The following is a 24,305-nucleotide window of genomic DNA, read 5'->3' on the forward strand; positions in this document are numbered from 1 at the left end:
CACCAGTTCCCCTTTTCATGCTTTTTCCCAGTGTACCAACTTTCACAGTTTTTGCTAGCTGTAGCCGCTTCGATAGCGAGAATACTTTTAGAGAAGTGCCTTCTGTGTGGTTGCCTCCACAAAAATACAGGCATCTTTGCCGGTTGCATTATTCTGTTGCATTTTGTCCGCTACTTTTCAACAATTACATCTTGTCTTCTGGAAAGGGAGAGAGGCATGAACAGGCAGTCCAAGTGGTGAGTATGACCCTTAAATAAAAATACATGTTCTTGACTTATTATTCAAGATTTTAATGCCACAAATTCTCATTTTTCATGTTGTGTCTTTTCCTATCAAATTTAGGGCCATTTGATTTATAATTGCATTCACGATGTCAGTATTTAACAAAATTATTAATTAATTGTGTGAACTATCAATTTGATTTCTTTGCTTAAATTATTTGGTGACAATTGGCGATTGCTTAAGTATGTTGTATAGTTTTATTTAACTGAGTTATGAAAGACATTTCCCCTCTAAATCATACATGAAAGTCCCTTGTACAAAAATACTTGAAAATAAGTTTGCTGTCATTTTCATTCTTGCGAAACTTGAAGTGAATCAAATCATCACTTTGCTACAATCAGCATAAAACAGACTAAGGGTGTTTCTTAAATAGGAAATTGTGTTTCTGTACATGAAAACACCTGGACATTTATTCAACAAGACTTGTGTGTTTTTAAGTTTGGATCCTCATCAAACTTGTACCAATGAAGGACCCTTATGCATAGATGGTCCTAAAACAATGACGTCCAGATGACGTCATCAAGTGATTTATTATCAATTTTTCAATATTTCTTTCAGCCCATTGACTTTGTACACGTTTTCAAGGCAATATTTTGGTTGTTCAGCAATATGCAAATGTCATCGAAGTTACACAAAAGAAAGACCTTGAAGGTCTTGGAGACCTTGAATAATACTAAAATAATTAAGTCATGATGACATCATCAAGTGATTTATTATTAAATTTATAATATTTAGATATTCTGTTTGCAGCAAGTGCCATTGGGTTTGTAGCTCTATGGTAAAATAGACCTACAACATAATGACGTAGTGAATTGTTTACCGCCGTACATACATTGTGGGTGAAAGGGGGGATGTTGCAGGAACGCCTCGACGTGACACGTCATGTGTAACGTATACTATATGGCGTGTATATCGACCTGACACGAAAAAAATTCCCAATTATCGTCCGAAATGGTCCGTGTGAACTGCTGTGTTCCATTGTGTTTATCAAGCACTCAACAAACGCCAGAGCTGCGTTTTTTGTAACTTCCACAGGACTGCGAAAGGCGACAGATTTCCGTGAGAAATATGGCCATCAAAGCAAAGTCCAAGTGGACCTCTGTATGCAGTCAACATTTTGTAGGCGGAGACAAAACTTACGATGTTTTAGGTTTGCAGTAGCAGGAAAGCTTCTTCGTTGTTCATTTTGCCGGGAAACAACCCCCTCCCACTCACTTGTCCACGGGAAAATCGTTGGATCCGGTACATCGTAAGTTTTGTCTCCGCCTACAAAATGACATAGAGAGGTCCACATGGACTTCGCTTTGATGGCACTTATTTCTCACTGAACTTAATACTTATCCAAATCTTTTGCGGTCCCATGGAAGTTTAAAAAAACGCAGCTCTGGCTTTCGTTGAGTGCTTGATAAACACAATGGAACACAGCAGTTCACATGGACCATTTTGGACGATAATCGAGAATATGTTTTTTTTTCCGTGTCAGCTCGATACATACGCCATACAGTATACGTTACACATAACGTGTCACGTCGGCGCGTTCCAGCAACATCCCCACCTTTCACCCACAATGCACCGCGGCAAACAATGCAGTATTGTGCGTGCGCGTATGCATGCTGTGCGTATGCTACTGTGTGCTTGTGTTGACGCCCAATATCTGCCTGCAACATAGACGGCGCACAGTGCGTAGGGCATGTACTCGGGACTTGGCAAAATGCCGACCACGTGCTGCCGAGAGCAGATGCATTGTACGGAACGCCAAAAGAGACAAATGTTTTAGATTCATCTTCTCTGTGCCTTTTCCGCGATAAGTATAGTGTTTTGTATTGTATATTGTATTGTACATGTCTTATTGGGTTTACACCTTGCAGGACGTTAGGAAGGGAAGGTTTACAAACGGAAATTGACCTCATATGATGACAATATCATCAGCAGATAACTTGAAAAGGGAGTGCTTTAGAGGGTTTTTTTATCTTTTAAATTTGTAAATTGAGTAAATTTTCTGTGTTATAATTCTGCAAAATAAATAAATGAAATGATGTTCGGGGCTCGTAGGTTCTTTCTTCGGGTTCTACAACCGGATTACCGCACATAAGAAGCGTAAATGCAAGAAATACCGCTCTACACCTGGGCAAGATATTTCTTCATCGGGTTTGATGATGGCGGTCCGCTCTCTCGGGGACGCTGTCCACCTTAGCCAGCCGCCTTGAGTCAATCTGCACCACTTGGCGACTGCCCCAGATCCGGATGCCCTGTGTGGGTATCTCCTTCCGGATTCTCACCCGGACTGTAGCCGGCTCCACTTCCGGCTCCATATCCAGTTTTATCTCCAGCTTCACACCCTGCTTCTTCGGTCTGTCTAATACACGATGGCGCCCATTTACCCATGCATTTTTAAAAATTGCATTTGCTCTTACTAAATTCATTTAATAGTTATAATAATAATCATTCTTCAACTTAATCTGGCTCTAGGTGGAAAGGCTTGTGGTAGCACCATGCGAAGGAATATATATATCTCTTATGAGTATGTGTGGTTCTGAAAAGAACCAGGAGCATACTCAACGTTTACGACCGACTACGTGCTCAGTCCGTCACCATGAATAGAGGGATCCCAATACGACGCTTTTAGCGTCGATCTGCGCACTTCCGCGTTTGAAAACGAGGCTGTATGTGTCAGCTTCAATTCTTAATTCGATCAGACGATTGAAAGTAAGGAGTCAAGACACAAAATACATAAAGGTATGTTAAATTCAGACTTTTCAGGCTGCAAATTTTTGTGGAAGAGTCTTTCAGGATGACTCGACACGTGAAATCAAAATAAAGTAATGGCAATTTACCGCGAAGTAACGTAATTGCGATGGTTTAAACTGAAGTGGCACCACACTCACGAACTGGATACTGCATGGACTGTGTCGAGCCGCGGTTTCGATGCGGATATGCGCAGACGGCGCTAATGTGAAATCCATGTACAGCCTGAAATTCCATTTTAACCCGGTTCTATTTACGACTCAAATCTAGCTCTGCCCCTATGACACTGCCTTGATCTGTCCAGTTTATGGGACATCTGACCGTGCATGGAGGAACCACATGCACACTCTACCGGGCCACCGTACGTTGGTTGCTCGTGTGGCCCCTGGTGATTGTGAGTCTAGGTCACGCATACTAAACCCTGACCGCGACTTGAATATTTTTCTCATAGACCAATCGCTAGACTACGCATCAAACTGCCGGCTAGCACCTGAGATTCCTGTGCTGGGGGCCAGCTAGGTGGGATATAGAGAAATCTGCTCTCTGGGAACTGACTTACCTTTTTATGGAGCTGTTCCGGTGAAGAAAGCGCGATACAATAGAGGGATCCCAATACGACGCTTTTAGTGTCGATCTGCGCACTTCCGCGTTTGAAAACGAGGCTGTATGTGTCAGCATCAATTCTTGATACGATCAGACGATTGAAAGTAAGGAGTCAAGACACAAAATATATAACGGTATGTCAAATTCAGACTTTTCGGGCCGCAAATTTTTGTGGAAGAGTCTTTCAGGATGACTCGACACGTAAAATCAAAAGAAAAAATAACGACAATTGACCGCGAACTAACGTACCTGCGATGGTCATGTGTCTTGTGCAGTGGGCTTGGTTAAAACTAAAGTGGCGTCACACTTACGAACCGGATACTCCATGTACTGTGTGGATTCCGCGGGCGCACGCGAGGAAGTTCAACACAGAGAGCCTCGGTTTCGATGCAGATAAGCGCATACGGCGCTAATGTGAAATCCCTCTATCAGCCTACCGTGTGTGTGTGTGTGTGTTTCGTCCATAGGTCTTCTGTTCAGTAATGCCAGTGGTAGATGTCATCACCCTACCTGAAGACCCATCGAGCCCACCGATGTCTGAAACTTCGTCATCAGATGCATTCAGGCGTGTAACAGTCAACCGCAATCTCCGGACGGGTCCCCCTTCTCGAGCTCTGACTGATGACCATGCCATTTAATCCAGTACCCATGCCTCGACCACCCTTATGGGTGCACCCTTGCAAAAAGGCCCAAAACATGTCCGCCGAGCTCATTAAAAAAAGTTATGCACTCAAAATATTCTATATTAGAGAGTCCTGAGAGCCATGAAATTGAGGAATTGGAGAAACTTGGAAAAGTATGATGCGCATCTAATTATGCAAGGTGGTAGCGCGTTCGACAGTAGTAAAATCAACGTCATTGCTAAAAACACCGAAAATTACATTTCGTTTAGCTTTGGCCAACTTAGGTTCCTCGACTCGTTTCATTTCATGGCAGCTTCGTTAGATCGATTGGTTAAAAATTGTTCTCCCAAAGATTTCAAGTTGCTCCGCGAAAGGTTCCCAGATGACAATACGGGCCTGCTTTTAGAGAAAGGAATTTATCCTTACGAGTATATAGACTCCTTTGATCGATTTAAGAAATAAAACTGCCTCCTTTAGGCGCTTTTTACGGCTGGTTGAAGTTGCAGTCTTTTACAAAAGAATATGTACGCGCCTAAAACGTGTGGCAAGCGTTCGACTGCCAAAATCTTGGCGACTACCACGATCTCTACGTCGAAACGGACACTTTACTTTTAGCAGGCGTATTTAGAAACTTCCGTAAAGTCTGTAAAAAGAACCACGGTTTGGGACCTAGCCAATTATTACATGTCACGGGGCCTATCGTGGGACGCGCTTGTTAAACCATTCTGGCGTAGAATTAGAGCTGCTAACAAAAATTGACAAGCGTCTGTTCTTCGAAAGGGCCGTCAAAAGCTTTCGATGGGTTCAAGACACGACCAAATTTACCCACAAGTATATCGCGAAAATTTCACCGAAAGCTTCAAAAGGCTTTATGCTAGAAGTCACTTTAGACTACCCAAAACATTTACACGACAAGCACAAATTTCCCACTGGCACCAGAAAATATTTCAGTTCCCAATGAATGGCTCTCCGACTATCAAAAAGACTTGGTACAAAACGGAGAGAGAATTACTTCTATAAACTCGTATCCAGTTTGGACACCAAACATAAATACGTGGTTCACTACTGCACGTTACAAAAGTACCTGGAACTGGGTTTACAGCTAAAAGAGGTTCACCGAACAATGTCTTTTAAACAGGCTCCGTGGATGAAGAGTTACATCGACCAAAATACCGAGTTACGTAAATTGGCCAAGTCCGATTTCGAAAAGGACTTTTTCAAGTTAATGAATAATGCAGTCTTTGGCAAGATGATGGAAAATGTTAGATATCGCATCAACGGACTTTTGCTGAGAGATTTTCAAGACACTGATAAGTACAAGAAACTAACCTTTAAACCAAACTATAAAACCACTACTCCGTTTAAAGGGTGCGATCTCTCGTTTGTCGAAATGTATCGAACCAAAATAAAGTTGAATAAGCCAATTTACTGCGGCGTAAGCGTGTTATATCTATCCAAAACTTTAATGCACGACTTTTATTACAACACGTTGAAAGCAGACTTTAGCTCAAACGTCTGTCTTTTTTGTACACTGATACAGACAGCCTGCTCGTTCAGATTCAAACAGAGGATTTAACCAATTACCTGCTTAAAAAGCGCAAGTTATTTGATTTGAGCAATTACCCAACGGATCATCGACTTTACGATCTGAAAAACAAAAGGTCACTGGCAAAATGAAAGACGAATTTGGCGGTCAAGTGTGTCGGAAGTCGTTTGTATTCGACCAAAGATGTACTCCGTTTTTAACGGATCACCAAAATTTGAAAAAGGCGAAAGGAGTTACTAAAGTAGTAACCCAAAAACAGTTGTCGTACGAGGCTTATAAAAGGTGCCTGTTTGAAAAAAACGCAGCATTTTAACAACATCTTTTCAGATCTGACAAGCATCTGTTGTACACAGTCTCGCAAAATAAGTCTGTCGCCTTCAGACACAAAGTGTTACATATTACCAAACGGAATTAAACCTTTAGCCTACGGGCGTTGTCGTACATTTGAATCCGGCGGCAATTCTGTGTCTTCGGGTATCACTTGAAGTTCTTTTCTGACGAAACTCCTTTTGGGCTCGTCCGACAAATAATATAAAGTAGGCCCCGGTTTAACTCTCTTACCCCGGACCCGTTAAAATTTACTCGTGCGTTTCTCGATTTGATAGACGTCCACGGACCAGACGGGATCGGTTGCCCTTCTAACGGTACCTCCTTCTTGCGGTACCTCTATTCTTCGCGGCGGGTGTATCGTTGATTGCGTTTTCTTTCTTATTTAAGATTTTAACGTAAATTAAAAATAAAAAACAGTCAATTATAAAACATAACGAGTCAGTACACGGAAAAATTGAACCCAAGCCGCAGGCTAAAAAGTTCCACGAGCCATCAAGGGCGAAAGACGCGAGGTAACAATTACACATAATCCAAGCACAATCGCAGCAAGTCACACGCTACATGTAAAATTTCCTGCGTTGGGAATTGACGACGTTGTAGTGCCCGGTACCGTGAAATTGGCTTTCAAGTTGGGTCTAGACGGGGCTTCAGACGATAACCAAACTATGTACAACAACTTGGCAGGGAACTTAGTCTCCGAACTCAACGTTAGCTTGCAAGGCAACGAGATCGTGAGCTACCAGGACGCCGACGTATTTCACAGCTTCAAAGACAATTGGCTACCGCTGACACAGACTAAAACATGGCTTATTTTGGCCTGGAAAGGGAAAACGTGGCAAAGTTGCGTTTGGGAGCAGCCGACTGTAGCGCAGGGGCAAACGATGGTAAAAATAAAGGATCGCCGGCGCTTACAAAAACAGATACGAGATTCCGTTGGACGTGCCTCTGTTAACGGATCACGGACCCTTTTATCCTTCGTGTTTTAAAGAACCTCTGACTTTAATACCAATTGACTTTTAACGGTCACGACAAAGTGGTCAAAAGTAAAGACACTGCCGCCGAATAAAGCATCTCAGACTTGACCCTAGAATACGAGGTAGTCACCAATCGCGAGCTGACTCAAAGTTTGCGGCAAAAACATAAAGGCCCCGTCTACTACATGTACTTGTTCGATAGAATTCACTCGTGGAAGAAACAAGCGGTTAACAAGTCAGATACGTTGTGGAATATTAGTATACATGTAGATCAAACGATTAAAAGCTTGAAAGGCGTCTTAATCCTGTTCAAAGATCCCTCAGTTCAAAACCTGCTAAATTTTTTCACATATCACTAAAACAAGCGTCACTGTTGCAGGCAACCCCAATCAACTGTACTCTCAAGAATTATTTGAATATCAACATTTTACGGAAGTTTGCAAATATTTTGGAGACTCGGAAGACGAAAGCGGATCGGGCGGTCTTCAAAGACCTACATTTAACCGGCGTCGACATGGCAAGATATTTAAAAGACAAATATGGCCTATGGCTCGACTTTAGAAGCTCCAACGATAACTCGGCTCACGGATCCGGTAGGCCGCTTGGTGGAGTTGGCGACATATAGATTCAAATGGAAAGAGAGGCAGAGACGGCGGGGTCGTTAATAATGTACTTATTTTTAGTAATGGATGCGCAGTTGACGGTGGAAGACGGCAATTTTAAAAGCTTGGTTTATTAAATCGGGTTTAAAGTAAAAAGTTTAAGTAAAAAGTATGAGCCAGAGTAGGAGTCAGAGGAGTGGGAACACGTATAAAATCCACACTGCGCATTAATCGTGGGTAAAACGGGATGGGGAAAACAAAATGGGTGCTTGATTTATTGGAGCGCGAGTATAAATTTGTATTTGAAGTGATCGTGATAATTTGTCCGACGTTGTTTAAAAATAAAACTTATTTAGAGCGACCTTGGATATACACCGATGACAATGTATACCAATGTGATTTAGACAAGGAGAAGTTAGAATTAAACGAGGCGATCGATCTTTACCAAAACGCTTTCGACGGGGCAAATACTTTGTTTATTGTAGACGATTGTGCCGCTGACCAGTTTATTAAATATCGCAAGAGATCAAGAGGCAGCAACACATGTGCGCTAAGCAAAATGGCGTTCAGTGGCAGGCATTATTTACACTCATGTTGGCTATTAACGCAAGAGTATAATTTTGTTCTCAAAGACTACCGCGAAAACATTGCTTGGACCGCACTATTTTATTGTAAAGATCGAAATAGCTCTGACCAATGCTTGGATGAAGTCGGGTACAACGATGTTGTACCCGACTGCAAAAGAGAATTAGTTAAACGGCATTTACGCAATGTTAAATTCAGCAAGTTGATTTTACATACCGAGCCGCCTGTGTCTTATTTGCTTCAATAAAAATGAGAAAATTTTATTTACATATATAATAAATAGAGATGGAAACCAAAATTTGCAACATTTGTAAGACAGCAAAAGATCTGTCTAATTTTAGAGTTAAATCAACTGGTGATATTAATCTCGGCTACAACCAATGTATCGATAGGAAGAGAGAGAATACGAATAAACACTGTTGTCCTCATGGTCGACAGAAGAGTCAGTGTATAAAAGTGTATAAAGTGCGATGGCGCAGGCGTTTGTCAACGTGGACGGCAGAAGAGTCAGTGCAAACGTTGTGGTGGCGCTTCAATCTGCCCACATAAAAAAACAAAGATTGGAATGTAAAATTTGTAAGCAACGCAATTAAAGTAACTATGCACCGATGATTAAGAAATTGCTAACGTTACGACAAGAAAAATAATTTGTTTAGCCCCCCAAAAATTCATTGACAGAGAATTTCTACAAGAATGGATCGACGAGAATGAATTTTGCCACTAAAACGACTGTAACGTTAGATTACAATTCATTGAGCGCAAGGTTGACCAAGCCACAATTGAATGGTTTTCAATTTCACATCGACCGGCCACGTGAAATGGAATTGTGTATACTTGCTTGTCTGAAATGTAATAACATGAAGAAGTGTTACATGATTAGCGAATCAACACATTTGTAAGAAGTTAATAGGTACATGTAGTTATAATTTGTTTAAATTTGCTTTAACTGAGCTAATTGCAGCTTGGTTAAAGCATTTTTTTATTTTGTTTAATTAAATGATAACTATGCTACAATACATTCAACTTCTTGTCCAATCAATTATTGTAGTTAATTTAACGTTTTATACATTTGAATATTTGTCTGCCAAGCAAGCGTTCAACAATTTTAAAAAAAATATATATTAAAATGGACGACATTAAATCAATCCTTGCCGATTCAAACGCCGATGCAAAAAGCCCCGACCTCAAGCCCAAAGTAAAAGATTGACTATGTTCAGTAGTTGCCTCTGGCGAATCCAAGAAATACCTAGGCAAAGAATACACCGTTAAAGACATCGAATCTGTAACCCCATCCGAACAAGAAAAACTGTTTAATTTATACGAGGTGCGCTTCGGCAAAGAAACGTTAAAACTTTGAGCGACTCGATTCTGAGCTTATATGCCAGACGTTTAGGAATTGCAACCCCAATCGAATTTTTGGACTTCAATGTGGATTTCAAATCTGAAGAAGATCTTACTAAAGATTTAAATAACGATCCCATAATCAGTCAAACGCTTGGGCACTTCCTGAGTGAGCTCTGCTACAAATACAGGGTGTACCTATCACCACTTGTTGCCACATTATTTAGTACGAAACATTTGGCTATTAATAACAATCCTAATATTTTAAAAGAAGATGTCAATGGAAGAACAAGTATCACTAGCACCAGCTCCAGCACCGACTCCTGCCAACAGTCTGGTTAAGAGCCAAGTGCAAACGGTAACCAAAATTAAAAATCCCAAGCGAGTAGAACAAGGTAAAAGATTAGCCGAGCACAACAAGAAAATGAAATAACAGCTTGCCCGCCTGAAAGCGGGCGAACCTAAAGCCCCCGAAACAAAATCACAAAGTAAAATTTATGAATCCATTTCAGAAAATAGAAATTTAATTATAGGCGGTTTAGCGATTGGTCGAATTGCACTATTTTTGTTTCTGAAAAATGAGTCCACAGAGGCTAAAGCGCCGGCACAAGTTCAAACAACTTTTCAAGCACCACCAGTCTAAAAGGCTCAAACAACAGCTCTCACTCCCGAAATTTTGGACATGGAGTAGTTTTAAAGGTGGTAATTTTAAACGGTAACTTTTAAAACGCTTATATAATAAGAACGAGTAACGCTAAATCAATTGACTTTAACGGTATTGCCAATACGATTTATCACGGCGCTGTTATTAGCCTAATTTCCATGAGAAACGCCATGCTCAGTAACAAGCTACTTAAATTATATACAACAGGTTTGCCCTTACCCAACGTACATGTATATTAATAAGCACTGTATGCTCAGTAAGCTGTAAGCTCTCGGACAAGCACTGAGCATACAGTGCTTATTAATATACGTTGGGTAAGGGCAAACCTGTTATATATAATTAACATCTCCCCAACGCAAAAATACATCTTGAAGCTACTTAAAATTAAACCACCGGATCTAAATGAATTGTCGGTAGAAGACGCGGCTAAAATGACCGCGCTGTCCTCGGGTGCATTGGCTACACAGGGTTAGTTAGTGGCGTAAGGTGTCTTACCCGCAAGTTTGCCCACCGGTTAAAACAGGTTTAAAATAAAAAGTTTAAGTAAGAGTCAATCTCTTTTGAATCAGTTTATAGTCAAGTCAAGTAAGTTGGCAGAGGATTTGACCCGGAAGAGATACCCCTTGGCAAAATGGACGAAGAACAAGATCAAGTCGAAGAAGACTTAGATGCGGGTAATGCCTTTGCACAAGATTAAACATTGGACACAACGCAAGAAAAAACGTCATTTGTAGAAGGCCAAGGACTAAGCACGTCAGATTTCAGAGAGGGGTTAACCCTAGATAAAATGGATGATTTTTACGACGCGATTCAAAAAGAAACTGGGTATGAACCGTTAATTAGGGATCCCAACCGCTTTAATCTCGACAGTAAAGATAGGCTGTATGTCAAGTTTGAAGATAACAAAGTTCTTCTTACATACGAAAATAACAATGATCGATTTTTTAGTCTAAGCAGAATTAGGCGAAAAACAAACGTACATTTTATAAGACGCTTTTTAAGTTTCCGTGACGATGTTATCGGTAGAACAAAACAACAAGCCCTAGAAATGGCCAATAAAATTTCAGAAATTCACCCCAAAACCACCGAGACACGAGAACTCCCCCAAGCCACAGATCAAGTCAGTGAAATCGTAGGAGACTTCACTCTTGACCAAGAACCCCAGGCAGAAGGGCTAGACTACAGAGAACTTATCGCTTTAGACGAAGCTTTAAAGATGGCCAAATGGGACCAGGGTAAGTTAGACATAATGGACGAAAAGATTCAAGAAATTAAGAACGAGTTAGAAGAAGCGGACTCGGAAGGAGAAAGTGTAGCACTTCGAAAGCAATTGAGTGATTTTGAAGTGGAAAGGCAAGGCAGGTTAGAAGTCTTCAACAGAGACACCGATGAGCTTCAAAGTCAAATCAATCGAATCAAACAAACTATTACAGCTATAATGGGCGGTGATTTAGCTTTACGCGAAAAAAATTCGAGTACTTTTTAGAGAACAAGGCGTAACGATTGTATCTTAACAGCTTTTAGTTTAGCCGTGAGTACGATCGTATCTAGCATAGTGGCCTCTGTGAGAGTGGTTGGTACGCCTGCGCCTAGCCCAGAACCTACGCCTAGTCCGGAACCTCAACCTCCGTCTGAAGGAGGAAGTTACAGACTGGATCAAACGGCAATTGTGGAACTTGGCAAACGTGTTGAAAAAACATTTGGTTTGTCTGCTTTGGGTGCTTTGCCCGGCCTAATCGGAAGCGTGTTGAGCTGGCTGTTCAACGCAGCGAGTAAGGCAGTCGGTTGGATCGCTAGTAACGTTTTGACGTTGTTTTTAGCGGTAGGTTATTTGATTTTGATTTCATACAAAAAAGTAGGCTAATAAATATTTTTTAGCAAAAAAAAACCCTTTCTCAAATTTGAGAAGGGGTAATTTTTGTACCTTTTACTTTTTCGTTTACTGTAAGTTAACACTTTATACAGCATGAAGCCTATCCCACCACCAATGACAATAGATCCTACAGTTAATGACAGTTTCTCTTCGTTGTGAATGTCTAAAGTTTTTTCCTGTGTTATTTTTTGCATGGGTAAAGGCGGCGTGGGCTCTGACTTTGGTTTCGGTTCTTCTGCTTCTTCTATTTGATCGTGATCTGCAAAATCGGAAGACGGAGGCACTTTGCTCGAGTTTAAAGTTGGAACATAACCAGTATGCATGTCATTGGTCGCAATTTGTAAATTTTTGTTGTATCCTCCAAACGTACCGATGCGTAAATCCATGTCCGAAGGCATAAAATATAAACCGGGTGCGACTACAAAGATTAAAGGCATTTTCGCGTACTGCAACGAATCTTGAAATTGGCTGATACTTTGTTCGAGGTCGGGCTCTGAGTTTATTAAAGACTCCACTACGGTGATAAACTGCTGTTAAGCATTTAACCCGGTGCTGGGGGCTGAAACACTCGTTTTTGTCTGTGCTTGGGCTCCCATTAACGCGTAGACGTATAGGCCCTAATAGACTCGTTTACTTTTGTAATACCCATATCTGTCAAGCTTGATTTTTTGGGATAAAATCCCACCAAGCAAATGTTACAGTGTCGGATTGTGTAATCCAAGTCACCGTGTAAGTACTCGCATGGCCCGAGCCTTTAAGCGATTTGGCCCAACCAAAGCCGATAACAGTGGATCCCGTGTATTTGCCGTGGGTGACGTGTAAATCGTATGGGTCGTAATTTTTATTTGGCACCGGTATATTTCTGTTGTTGTAATAGTAAGCCGTACCGAGCCCATTTGATAAAATGTCCCTCGTTTGTTTAAACGATTGATTTTGGTGGACGTTGTATCGGTAAATTTCCGATGGTCGCAATTATTGTGCAGCGGGTCAAATATCTCGTCGCTTTGGATGGGTATCACGCAGTCGTAAAATATCTTTCTCACCGTGTAATACACGTGGAAGTTAAATAAACCAGACAAGTAGAGGTTCGAATCGGAGAGTAAATCAAAACCTACCCCGCAAGCCGTCGTATCGCAATAAACCGCGAAATTAATTCATTTTAGGCCCATTGGGGCTTCAAATAGTTTATTGTCGCTAGGCTGGGTTGCTGAAGTAAATTCCCCCGCTGACCACACAGGCGCTGGATTTACGACCCAGCTGTTTGATTACAGCTTCATAGGCAGAACCAATGTGCCTGCTGGTCACTTTTATCTGAGCAGTTTGCCAGGTCGGTTCGTTCAGTTTATTGTGGGATAAATAATCAGCGTTGTTGTAAATTTGCAAAGTATCCTTCGTGGGTTAGTCGTCTTCTACATTCTGCAATTTATTTGGGAAAGGATATCACGTTAATCCAGCCCCTTCCAGTTATTGGGAAAAGATGCCACGGACGGCAAGAACAAAGCGGCGCACTGCCGGCGCTGAGGGCTCGAGACCAAGGGAGAGGCCTCGTTCGGACCGCATCGCGCCGGTTGATGTTCCGAGTGATTCCTCGGCGCCCGTCGCACAGACGACTGCTGTTTCATTGGGTGAGTCTTATTCTATCCCGTCAGAGCTAACGCCTAGAACAGCAGTAGTTTCTATCGCATCTGTCCCTGATGGCCCGGTCATTTCGGTTACGTCTCCCCTATTGTTCATTCGGTTATGTCTAGTATTACCACTTCGTCGGGCATAAGGGGTGGCGATGTCACGCCCCTAACAAGTGTTTGCGATGATCTTGGGTCTGGGGCTTCTCAACACCTTCGGGACAAAATTTGGAATGGGGAATTTGTAGATTTTGCGCTTCTTTTGCGGCCCTCTAGCAGTGTCAATAGTACCAGTGACTGCGTGTTTACTATTGGGTCGCGCGATTCCCCAGCATGGCTAATTCGTTCCCACAATCAACCCCCTCGGATCACCTCAATTGAACAGTGGACCTCGGCTTTTCTAATTTTTGCATCCATCTATTTGATGCGGCACCCTACTCAGGCGAGGCAGCTGCTAAAATATGCCGACATCGTCCGTTCGGCTGCTTTTTGGCGAGTAGGTTATGGGTGGCGCGACTATGATATTCAATTCAGGTTGCGCCAAGCTCGCATGCCGTCTCGGTCGTGGGCCAGCATTGACGCTGAACTATGGCTAACGTTGGTCGGTGCGCCCGTCCAACATGCCATTTTTAGTCCCTATTCCGACCAGGGCAACCACCAACGGGCAATCGGTCACACCAATATTGGGGCAAGCCGCACCGCCCAGCGCGAGCACACTACCGGAATCTGTTTCGATTTCAACCGCGGACACTGCTTCAGACCCGCCTGTCGTTTTGCCCACAAATGCGCAACCTGTTTGTCCATCGGCCATTCCGCCGCCTCTTGCCGTGGCGGCCCTCGGGGAGCACTCACTCCGACCACACCTTCCAACGCCGGTAAGAATAAACAAACTGCGCAACTTTTTGGCATCATATGGTGACAGGCATAACGCTCAGTTGCTATTGGAGGGTTTTACGTCTGGTTTCCGTATAGGGTATACGGGTCCTCGGGTTAGCACTTCTGCCCGTAATTTGATCTCTGCTCGACAAAATAGAGAGGTAGTGAAATGCAAACTTGACCGTGAGTTACATTTGGGTAGGATTGCTGGCCCGTTCCCCAGTCCCCCATTTCCCAATTTTCGTTGTTCTCCAATAGGTTTAGTGCCGAAACAAACCCCTGGTGAGTTCCGTTTAATTCATAACCTTTCGTCTCCTTTGGATGATTCAGTGAATGATCATATTGACCCAGCCAAGGCTGCGGTGTCTTATACGACTTTTGATGATGCTGTTGAATTGGTTTCTAGTTTGGGTCCCAGAGCCCTTCTGGCCAAGTCGGATATAAAATCGGCTTTTCGTTTACTCCCTGTTCATCCCGATGATTATGATTTACTGGGTTTTTCGTTCGACGGTTCATTTTATTACGACAAGTGTATGCCCATGGGTTGCTCCATTTCTTGTGCCACGTTCCAACGAGTGCGCACATGCGCTTACTTCTTTCACAGTAGTTTGCCGGGACTTTGGTGTTCCTTTGGCCAGTGACAAAACAGTGGGGCCAGTGACAAGCTTACATTTCCTGGGCTTAACGATTGATACAGTTGCCCAGCAGATTCGGGTTCCTACGGCCAAGGTCCTTGCAATTCTGGCGAAGTTGGATTGCACTTTGTCCAAGCGTAAAGTTACCCTATGAGATCTTCAATCATTGCTGGGTAGCTTGAATTTCGTTTGTAAGGCAAAACGGCCGGGCCGGGCCTTCTTGCGTCGTCTCTTCCATCTCACAAGCGGCATTCAGAAACCACATCATCGTATCCGTATTTCATCTGGTGCGCGGGCCGACATGCTGGCTTGGCGGAAATTTTTGTTCCATTTTAATGGTTCGGTTATTTTCCCTCAGGAGGTATGGTATTCTAGTAGCAACTTACACTTGTATACGGACGCATCCCAGCAGTTCGGTTTCGGAGCTTTCTTTAATGGGCGTTGGACGCAAGGAATGTGGCCACTGCAATGGCGCTCCTTGAATTTATCCATTACTTTTCTCGAACTTTTCCCGATCACCCTCGCGTTGCGCTTATGGGTCCCGGCCCTGCAAAACCGGCGTGTCATATTTTGGTGCGATAATGGGGCTGTGGTGGCAATTATTAATAGCCAAACATCACGGTGTCCCAGAATTATGAAATTAGTTCGCATGTTTGTAGTGCTTTGTTTGAGGTTGAATATCCACTTTAAGGCACGCCATGTACCTGGTCTCGATAGCCTAATGGTATGGCCTACGCTCTATTTCGTTTTTAGATGGATCGTTTCCGGTCGCTAGCGCCCGAGGCCGCCCCAGTTATGACACCCTTACCTGCAGACCTTTGGAACAACTTAATTTAGAGGTTCTTAGTCTTTAGATGGACTCAGTTGCCCCGCGTACCCATTCAGTTTACCAATGTGCTTGGCAATTTTTCTGTTGGTTTATTTCCCGCCATGGTTTTCTTAATACATCTTCTAGTCCCACATTGCAACAGCTTGTGCACTTTGTTGCATTTTTGTCCGTTAATGGGTACGCTCCGGCTACTGTTGCATGGTATGTCTCAGGGATTGCGTCTACACTCCGCTTGCAGGGTTCCCATGACATAACTAAACATTTCATTGTGAAACGAATGTTAGATGGTTGCGGTGTATTATTCCTGCTTTGCACTCTGTTTGTACCAATCAGTATGAAGCCCTTAGTGTTTCGAGTGGCTTTCCTGTTAGCGTTTTTTGGATTTCTGCGCGTCGGTGAACTCACCGCGTCCACTCGATCTGGAATTTCACCTTTACGTCGTTCTGATGTTACCCTTCATCATACGTCTTCTGGCAGTGTGGTTAATCTAAACATCCGTTTCTCCAAGACCGACCAGTACGGTCAGGGTTGTGTAATTTCAATACCTGCTGTTTCTGAGGGCAAATTTTCCCCGTGCCCTGTTCAGGCCACTACACAGTTCCTCAGCAGGTGTCCTCAACATTTAAGCAATTTCCTGTCCCATTTTGATGGTTCTCCAATTACACGTTCTCAATTCACCGCTGTTTTAAGGCGGGCCCTTGGCCTCATTGGCATTCATGATACCCGTTATACTTCTCATTCCTTCCGGATTGGTGCGGCCACAGCAGCCGCAATGGCGGGAATTCCTGACAATGAGATCCAATAGATGGGTCGTTGGCAGTCAGGCGTTTACCGCCGCTATATTCATATTAGCAGTGACCTTCTCCCATGAGTTTTCAAATTTGTGGCTACTTTGTACATTGGGGTCATGTTACCCCACACCAAAAACAACCGTGATTCCAACCATACGCTGACTTTTCATTAAGTATTGATAGCTATTTGATTTCTGTTTTACTTCCATGAGCAAACCCGCCGATCGACAACAAGCCCCTTGTCTGGGTGGTTGACGACTCGTTAATCCATTGGACCTCCCGTGTGGCGTTATCGTCTCCTTCGGGGAGGCACTTGATGGGCTGGCAACTGTTCGCTGGATGGGTAGGCGGGGCCTGCAGCTGGACCAATTCAACGACTTCCTTCACAGCTGCTGGCTGGCGGAGCGAGCATCGCCAACATGGATCATCATACACGTTGGCTCCAACGATCTGGGCTACGTCCCCAAGAAATCAGTGCTCGAGGGGATTAAACAAATTCTTGCCGTCACCCGAGCATTATTACCTCACTCAATCATTTACTGGTCGGAGATTTTGCCAAGGTTGTTCTATCCCTCGGCTTTAACCGTTCGGTGGGCAATCTTTTCCACAGGGTGCCGGGTGGGTTGATTGCTCACCCCCAAATTGAGTGGTGGCGGCAGGATTTATATTTATCAGATGGGGTGCACCTTGTGGATGCCGCTTCGGAATTCCTTATTTATAACTACCATACGGCGTTACTCCAGTCTTGCGGAGTAGCTTGATTTCCTGTTACAATGCCAGCGCAAACACCACCTCCCCCTACACACACGAGGTCACTTACCTATCATCACGCGGCCAATTTGGCAGCGGTCATAAATGACCGTGTGGCGGAATCTCATTCTTATCACCGTCATGGGCCTTAGGATTATGAATCAATATAGCTAAATAAAACCTATGCAATCAACGAATTCTTACATACATGGAATCAATAGGAAGTCTGTGTAATGTTTATGGTTCACTTTGCAGTTTATAACCCAGATGGAATGGGTAGTCTATAAACGGGTACGTACGGGTGTGACGTGAATAATGTCTATTCCGCGGATTACGCTTCGACCGGGACTTGCTTAGTTTAGCTTATTTACAATGTTGTCTCGCGGTTTACGCTTCGACTGGGGATATGCTAAACTATCACTTACATAAAATGCTATTGGTTATCGATCTGGAATTAAAACTGCTCTGGCCGTACGATAACAAAAGAATTAAACTTGCGCTGGTGTAAGATTTCATTCATTTTGTGTCTGACATATGCGGCAATAAATTGTTTTTTTTTTTAAATGATATCGGGTCTGTCGTCCAACAGTTAACGGCTTCGTCTGTATTCACTTTCAGTACCTTATAAGCCTCGGTTAAATTTGGAAACTCGGCAGAGAACCAATTGTCTTTATTGACCACGGTTGCCAGATGACTAAAGTTGTGTCCCATCTTTTAAATAAAGCTTTTCAAAAAGGGGGTGCAGTAAGCGGATGGTGGTTCCTCAGGTTGTTCTTGATATCGGACAGTTTTTTCATACGGTCTTTTTTAAAAACTGCTGCCCTTTCATTGGCTAAAGTTTCTACCTTTGCTCGCACTTGACGGTCAAATTCCTCTTTATTCTGTAATTTGCCCTCTTGTAACTTGGTCGTCGTGTTTGATCTAATCTTTTCTTTCATTTGTTAAACTTTTTCAGTTCGGACAAAATTAAGACAAATTCTTCTTGAGACACGTTACCGTCTTCGATCGCGTGAGAGACGTACTCATCTATGGTGTTTAATTTGGCATCTGCAAGCATGCGGATTTGATCGTGCTTTTTAGTTTTGTGAGACAATCTGCGAGAGGCGTACTTTAACATGTCTTAAGCCCCAAATGCACCGATGGCGAGACATTCCATCACCAGTCCTACGGGCCCGTTAATTACTCCCAGAATAGCGGGGATTCCTATAGCGGTAGGCGTGGCGCCTGTTGTAATTGAGTAATTGAGTGCGGTAAGTATTCGTTTAATCTTTTTGATTTGGCTGCGGATGTCTTCGACCTTTTGAAGGCGGTAAATTTTAGTCGCGTTTGTTTCGGTTTGATATCCAGTCAAAACTGGATACATGTTAGACTGATTGTCTGTCGTCATTTTTTTAAATATATGGTTTTAAAAGTCTAGCTCGAGTAAAATTGTATCGTCTTTATTGTTGATGATTTCGCCCCGCTCGTTTCTCAACGAAAAATGTAAGCTCGTTATTTGATCGTTTACAGGTGACTTGACGCTTTCGCTCGGATCTGACGTGGTGCACAATACGTACGAAGGTTGGCCGTTGAAGTAATTAAAGTGATTGTTTATTTCTCGACAGTTCCAAAGTTCGTCAAAGGGGTCTATATTTGCCTTCCCCTTTTAAATAACATTTGGCACGAGTCTACCTCTCGGCAGATTCAAAAGCGTACCGACTTCTTTACCTAACCGTAATTTGAGTTTTGAATCTGTTATCATAATTGTCACCAAGTTGAGTCACGGTGTACTTAAACTCACTCTGGGAATGGCGTTTAAAATAAAATCGAACCAATCTACATTGTAAAATCCGGGCGGAATGACTACACTTCCGTGTTCTCCACCTTCTAAAAGATCACTGGGAGCTTTCTCTCTTGTGTAACCGATGCATCACCGGGGCGTTAGAACCAGAAGACGTAACAAAAAGAGCGTCTCTGTCGCTGAATAGAGCGGCTTTAATGGTCCCGTTCTTTCTTCAATGTTTGCACCTAAAAACCCTGCGCTGATACATGCCAAAGCGAGACGGCGAGCTTCTGGCATGTCTATTTTCTCTTGGGATAAAAATATCAGATAAATTATCGCATCATCTTTCTCTTTATCCGATACTTCGACTGGTATTGTTTCTAAACTTAAACGTTGATCTGATAACGTTTTATTTGATTGGTTATGTCAGTTACTTGTTGGTCAACTGAGGCACTGAATTCTGCTAGATTCCCTGAGTCGTTAGTTTGAAGGAAATCTCTTATTAAGTCATAAAAGACAACTAAATCGTCTGCCTCTAATTCTGTGAATGGTATTGCGGGTTTAAGTGCTTCTATAACATCTATGTTGATAGGTGATACCTCACGTTTGGCAGGTAGTTCATGCACCAGTCTAACTCCTTCGGGTCCCCTTACTGCAAGACGTCCTTCTCCTTGAGTTTCCCGTTCGATTTCGGAGGATTTTGTAATGTTGAAATATCCGGAGTGAAAGCTTACTTTTCTGACTTTAATATTTTTATCGCCTTTTAATTGTCAATTTGATTTTCTAATTTAAATGTCCCCCCGATTTTGGTCAAATAAAAAGTGTGCGTCTCCATTTTACTATAAACAGGTTTTAAAGTAAGTTTAAACTTTTTGACGGCATCGGTAAAGTATTTCTCCGAGATTTGAAACAGGTCTTTTACGGCTTCCGCAGTTTCTTTTGTCACGTCTTGATAACAGACGGCAATTAAAGCTCGTAGCGGCTTGCCTCCGGAAATTTTGGCCGCCAAAACTTGGTTTACTTTATATTCGATGATACCAGCTTGTTCCACGGTTAATTTAACATCTAATTCTTGAAATGTTTTACTCGTTTTAAATTTAGGCTTTTTGAAAACGAATCGCTGATTATATTTACCGCCTACGTTTTCTGCTTCGTCTGAATAAATGCGAGTTAGTATTAGTACGCAATCGCGGCAGACGAGTTCAGATTATTTTATTTCCATTCTGTTGGTGTGAGGACACGTGTCTTAATTCTTTTGTAACAGACTGCTGCTTCAACGAGGTATAAAACGCTTCCAGGGGAGGTTTTACGCCAATTAATTCATAAAGCTGGCTAATATATGGTGATATGTAATGACCGTCCATATTTGTAATTAGTTGTCTATAATTGCTTGTTTATAATTAGTTATTTGTTTATAAAAAGCTGTTTAAGGGACGTAAAATAACCTCAGTTATTCCCAGGTATAACTGAAGTTTAAAATAGGTTTTTTGGCAGTTAACCAACCGAGTCTAGTGAAACTTTGGGTGAAGCTTCAGGAATATCTACTTTAATTAAATCTTCAATGTCAACGTCGTATTCAATTATTATCCCAATTTCATAAAAATCAGAGTCAAATTTAGATCCGGCATTAGGCGGTGAGTCGTCCTCTCATTTGTACCTAATCTTTTTGCGTCGGCCATCCACAAATGCCACGTGATCCATTCCTTTGAAGTCTACGCAATTTACGCAGCAGACGCAATCGACGCAACCTAAACATTCGATACAATTGCTGCACTCGAAACACACTTCAAAGCCGTCTAAAGCATTTGGATTTTCGCAGCCGTAGGAATTGTAACAAAATGCGCAATTTGTACATTCCTCGCAAGTAGAGCACTGAGTACATTTCCTGCATTCGTTACATTTGTCGCAGCCGTGGCATTCTTTGCATCAGATGCATTCGAATAAACCGTCTGAATTTAAACAATGCATATAACCGTACGAATCTACTAAATTAACTGATTCAAAATTGTCTTTGCAAAAGTGACAATTGACGTTTGTTTTTTGGTTTGACATCTCTGTTTTCATGTCTATTTTATACTGGGGTCTTAAAATATTAATTCATTTTTTTCTCGACTCAATTTACCACGCCTATTGAATCATCTTTGAAACGAATCATGTGAAACCGTTTGTATGGATCATTAGCTACTGCACGAGTGTAATTGTCCTCTATCGCTGTTACAAGTGTGAGATAGTCTTGGGGCATAGGTTTTGCTGGGAGATCGTTCAGATAACTGTATAGGTCTTCGTCTTTTTCAATTATTAAGCCTAGTTTTCCCAGGTCTTTGTCCAAGTCGGGTTTTTTTTAGCCTGGGCCGGGATCATTTGGCATCATAAATCTCGTCTTTTTGTAACAACCGCGGCCATTTTTTTCTCATTTAGAAATATTAAAAATGATTCGCCTTGCAAGTCTTCACAGTTGATGCAGAAAGTACAGTCGATGCAGTTAACCCATTCGATACAACTGTCACACCGGGCGCAATCATAACAGCTATCACAATCAGCACATTTATTACAAGCTATGCAATCTATACAACTTTGAAAATCGTCACAGTTTTTAGATTCGTGGCATCGATTCAAGTGAATAGAATCTGAACACCCTTTACAATCACATGCGTCTATCACGTTAACAAATTGACTCGTGTTTTTGCAAAAGTGACAATTGATGTCGGTTTTTTTGTTTATCATCTTTGGTTTCAGGTCTATTTTATATTAGGGTCTAAAAAAATTTAAGGGTGGCCTGCTTCTGGTGAAAATTTCTCAAAAACTCATGAGTCCCCCCCCCCAAATTGAAAGGAAAATTGAAAAGGGACATGTCGATCATCATTTTCTGCGCAGCCTGGACACCTGCGAGAGTTGTGAGTATTTTTGAAATAATTGTGAAGTGTGGGAATTTATCATTGTTGTATATGGGAATTTATTTGTAGTGGTGTACCCTTATTAACCGACTTTCCATATATTTTCCCACTCGGCCTGGCCACCGTACCACACATTGCCTATTGGACGTGAGTTCTTGTGGAGTGGGCGTGTCCCAAGTTTAGATACTGTGACTGTTATGAGGTCTGACAAAAGTGTGTGCGCTATCTGCGCGTTCGTTTTATAACGAATTGCAACAGTTGCCCATTATAATCGAAACGAAAAGGCGACCTTTGGAAGTATTTTTTTATTTTTATCTTTTTTTTTTACTCGCGATCTGTATTCCAGCTGGTGAATGGAAATGTCTCAGCGCTTCGATGTACGTCGAAAGTTCCTGGCTATGGAGCAGTCTGCAATCTTTGATCGCTCCTTACCCTGCGTACACATGCCCCTCTCAAGCATATGTAATGCAAATTTTCAAAGTGCCATTACAGTTCGCTGCAAAAGACTAATGTTTCTGCCCCTTGACCCTCAAGGCGCTGAGAAAAGAAGGACGACCATGGCGGCGGGACCGCAATGCATTGTAGAGGGTCAAGGGGCAGAATACATAATAAAGTCTTTTCAGCGAATTGTAATGGCACTTGGGAAATTTGCATATGTAGGCTGGGCAGGGGTAAGTATCGCTAGGAGACCCACTCCACCTGGGAAAGGAATTTTTGCAGTGCATACAGAATGATCTTAATTCCCTGTGCACGTAATGATATGGCTGTAGTCTTCCAACTTCAGGATACATATGGCCACATCGAACACAGTACATTGTAACAGGGCTCACTTTTCTTTCCTTATTACGAATACTTCAGCATCTATTTACATGTCCTGGGACCTTGGAAGCGGCTCACGTGTTCTTATCGGTCCTCCCTTCGAGCAGATTTCTGATGCATCTAATCGCAATCTCAGCATCAAATTCCGAAGGTCGCATCTACTGGGAGCCGCATTGGGTTTGCCTTATCCCAGCCATCAAGTTTTTGACGGAAAGCCAGACGCCTACCTTCCGGCCTCTCGACATCTTCGTTCCCGACAGCCTCACTTTCGGGAGGTGACTTTGACAAGATATGGTGTCCAGTCCACACCCTCAAGTGGTACCTTGCCAGGACCAAGCGTCGCCGAGAGTCTAGCTCTCGGCTCTTCATCACTACGACATAACCCTTCCATTCAGCGTCAAAGGACACTATTGCCCAATGGACGGTCTCGGCCATCATCTTCGCGAACCGAGACTGGCCGGCATGACATGACGAGATGACCTGATCTCGCGTCAGGGCCCTCGATATTTCGGCCACTTCCGCGTCCTGGTCATACTTTAGAGGAGTTCCTCTGGCAGAAATCCACCAGGCGGCTTGCTGGAGATCCCCCTCACCGAATGCTATCTGCAGGATGTTCTGCAGAGCAAAATAGCCCTTGGCTCAGCAACCTTGCGCTCGGTGTTCCGGACAGTGCCCAGCACTGCCCCGGGCCGGACAGTGAATACTTCATCATAGACATTTCTTTCTTCTGGTGTGTGTTCGCTTGAGCGATGCCCGCCTATTTTCTTTTAGTAACTACAACAGCTCCCGTCGCCGACCCACTCTGCATATGGCGGCGGGATCGCAGTGTATTATGCATTGTGCAGGGTCAAGGTGCAGCATGCATAGTCAAGTATTTTCAGCAAATTGTAATAGCACATGGAAAATTTGCATATGTAGGCTGGGCAGGGGTAAGTATCACTAGGAGCCCCGACCCACACTTCTGTGGGGGAAGAGTTTAAGCGCAAATCACGTGACATGAACTTAAAGGAGCAGTTTTTCTGCATGTGTTTTTAGTCCATTGACTTTGTACATGTTTTCAAGCCGCCATTTTGATCACTTTGAGATCTTTGATCGTTGTCAAAGTTACAGGCAACAAAGACCCTGATACAAGAAATTATTCCAGATTAATGACGTCATC

At 42.8% G+C, this 24,305-nt stretch overlaps 1 protein-coding gene across 1 annotated transcript; it reads left to right on the top strand.

The window, feature by feature from the left end:
• Window positions 1-13,908: 13,908 nt before the first annotated feature.
• LOC147798572 (uncharacterized) lies at window positions 13,909-15,676 on the top strand. The gene is made up of 3 exons (XM_087139239.1): window positions 13,909-14,665; window positions 14,925-14,948; window positions 15,660-15,676. Exons 1-3 carry the CDS (start codon window positions 13,909-13,911, stop codon window positions 15,674-15,676), a joined length of 798 nt encoding a protein of 265 aa, XP_086995365.1.
• The last annotated feature ends 8,629 nt before the right edge of the window (window positions 15,677-24,305 follow it).

The sequence above is a fragment of the Acanthaster planci genome, linkage group LG07, assembly GCF_054643075.1.
Source record: "Acanthaster planci isolate LZ-2023a linkage group LG07, COTS_SCS, whole genome shotgun sequence".
NCBI classification, from domain to species: Eukaryota; Metazoa; Echinodermata; class Asteroidea; order Valvatida; family Acanthasteridae; genus Acanthaster; species Acanthaster planci.

Excerpts from the sequence above, each read along its gene's own strand:
- LOC147798572 (XM_087139239.1), top strand. The coding sequence starts at position 13,909 with ATGTCTAGTATTACCACTTCGTCGGGCATAAGGGGTGGCGATGTCACG. Across the intron at positions 14,666-14,924 it reads GACCACACCTTCCAACGCCG|GTTTAGTGCCGAAACAAACC; the intron begins GTAAGAATAAAC and ends GTTCTCCAATAG.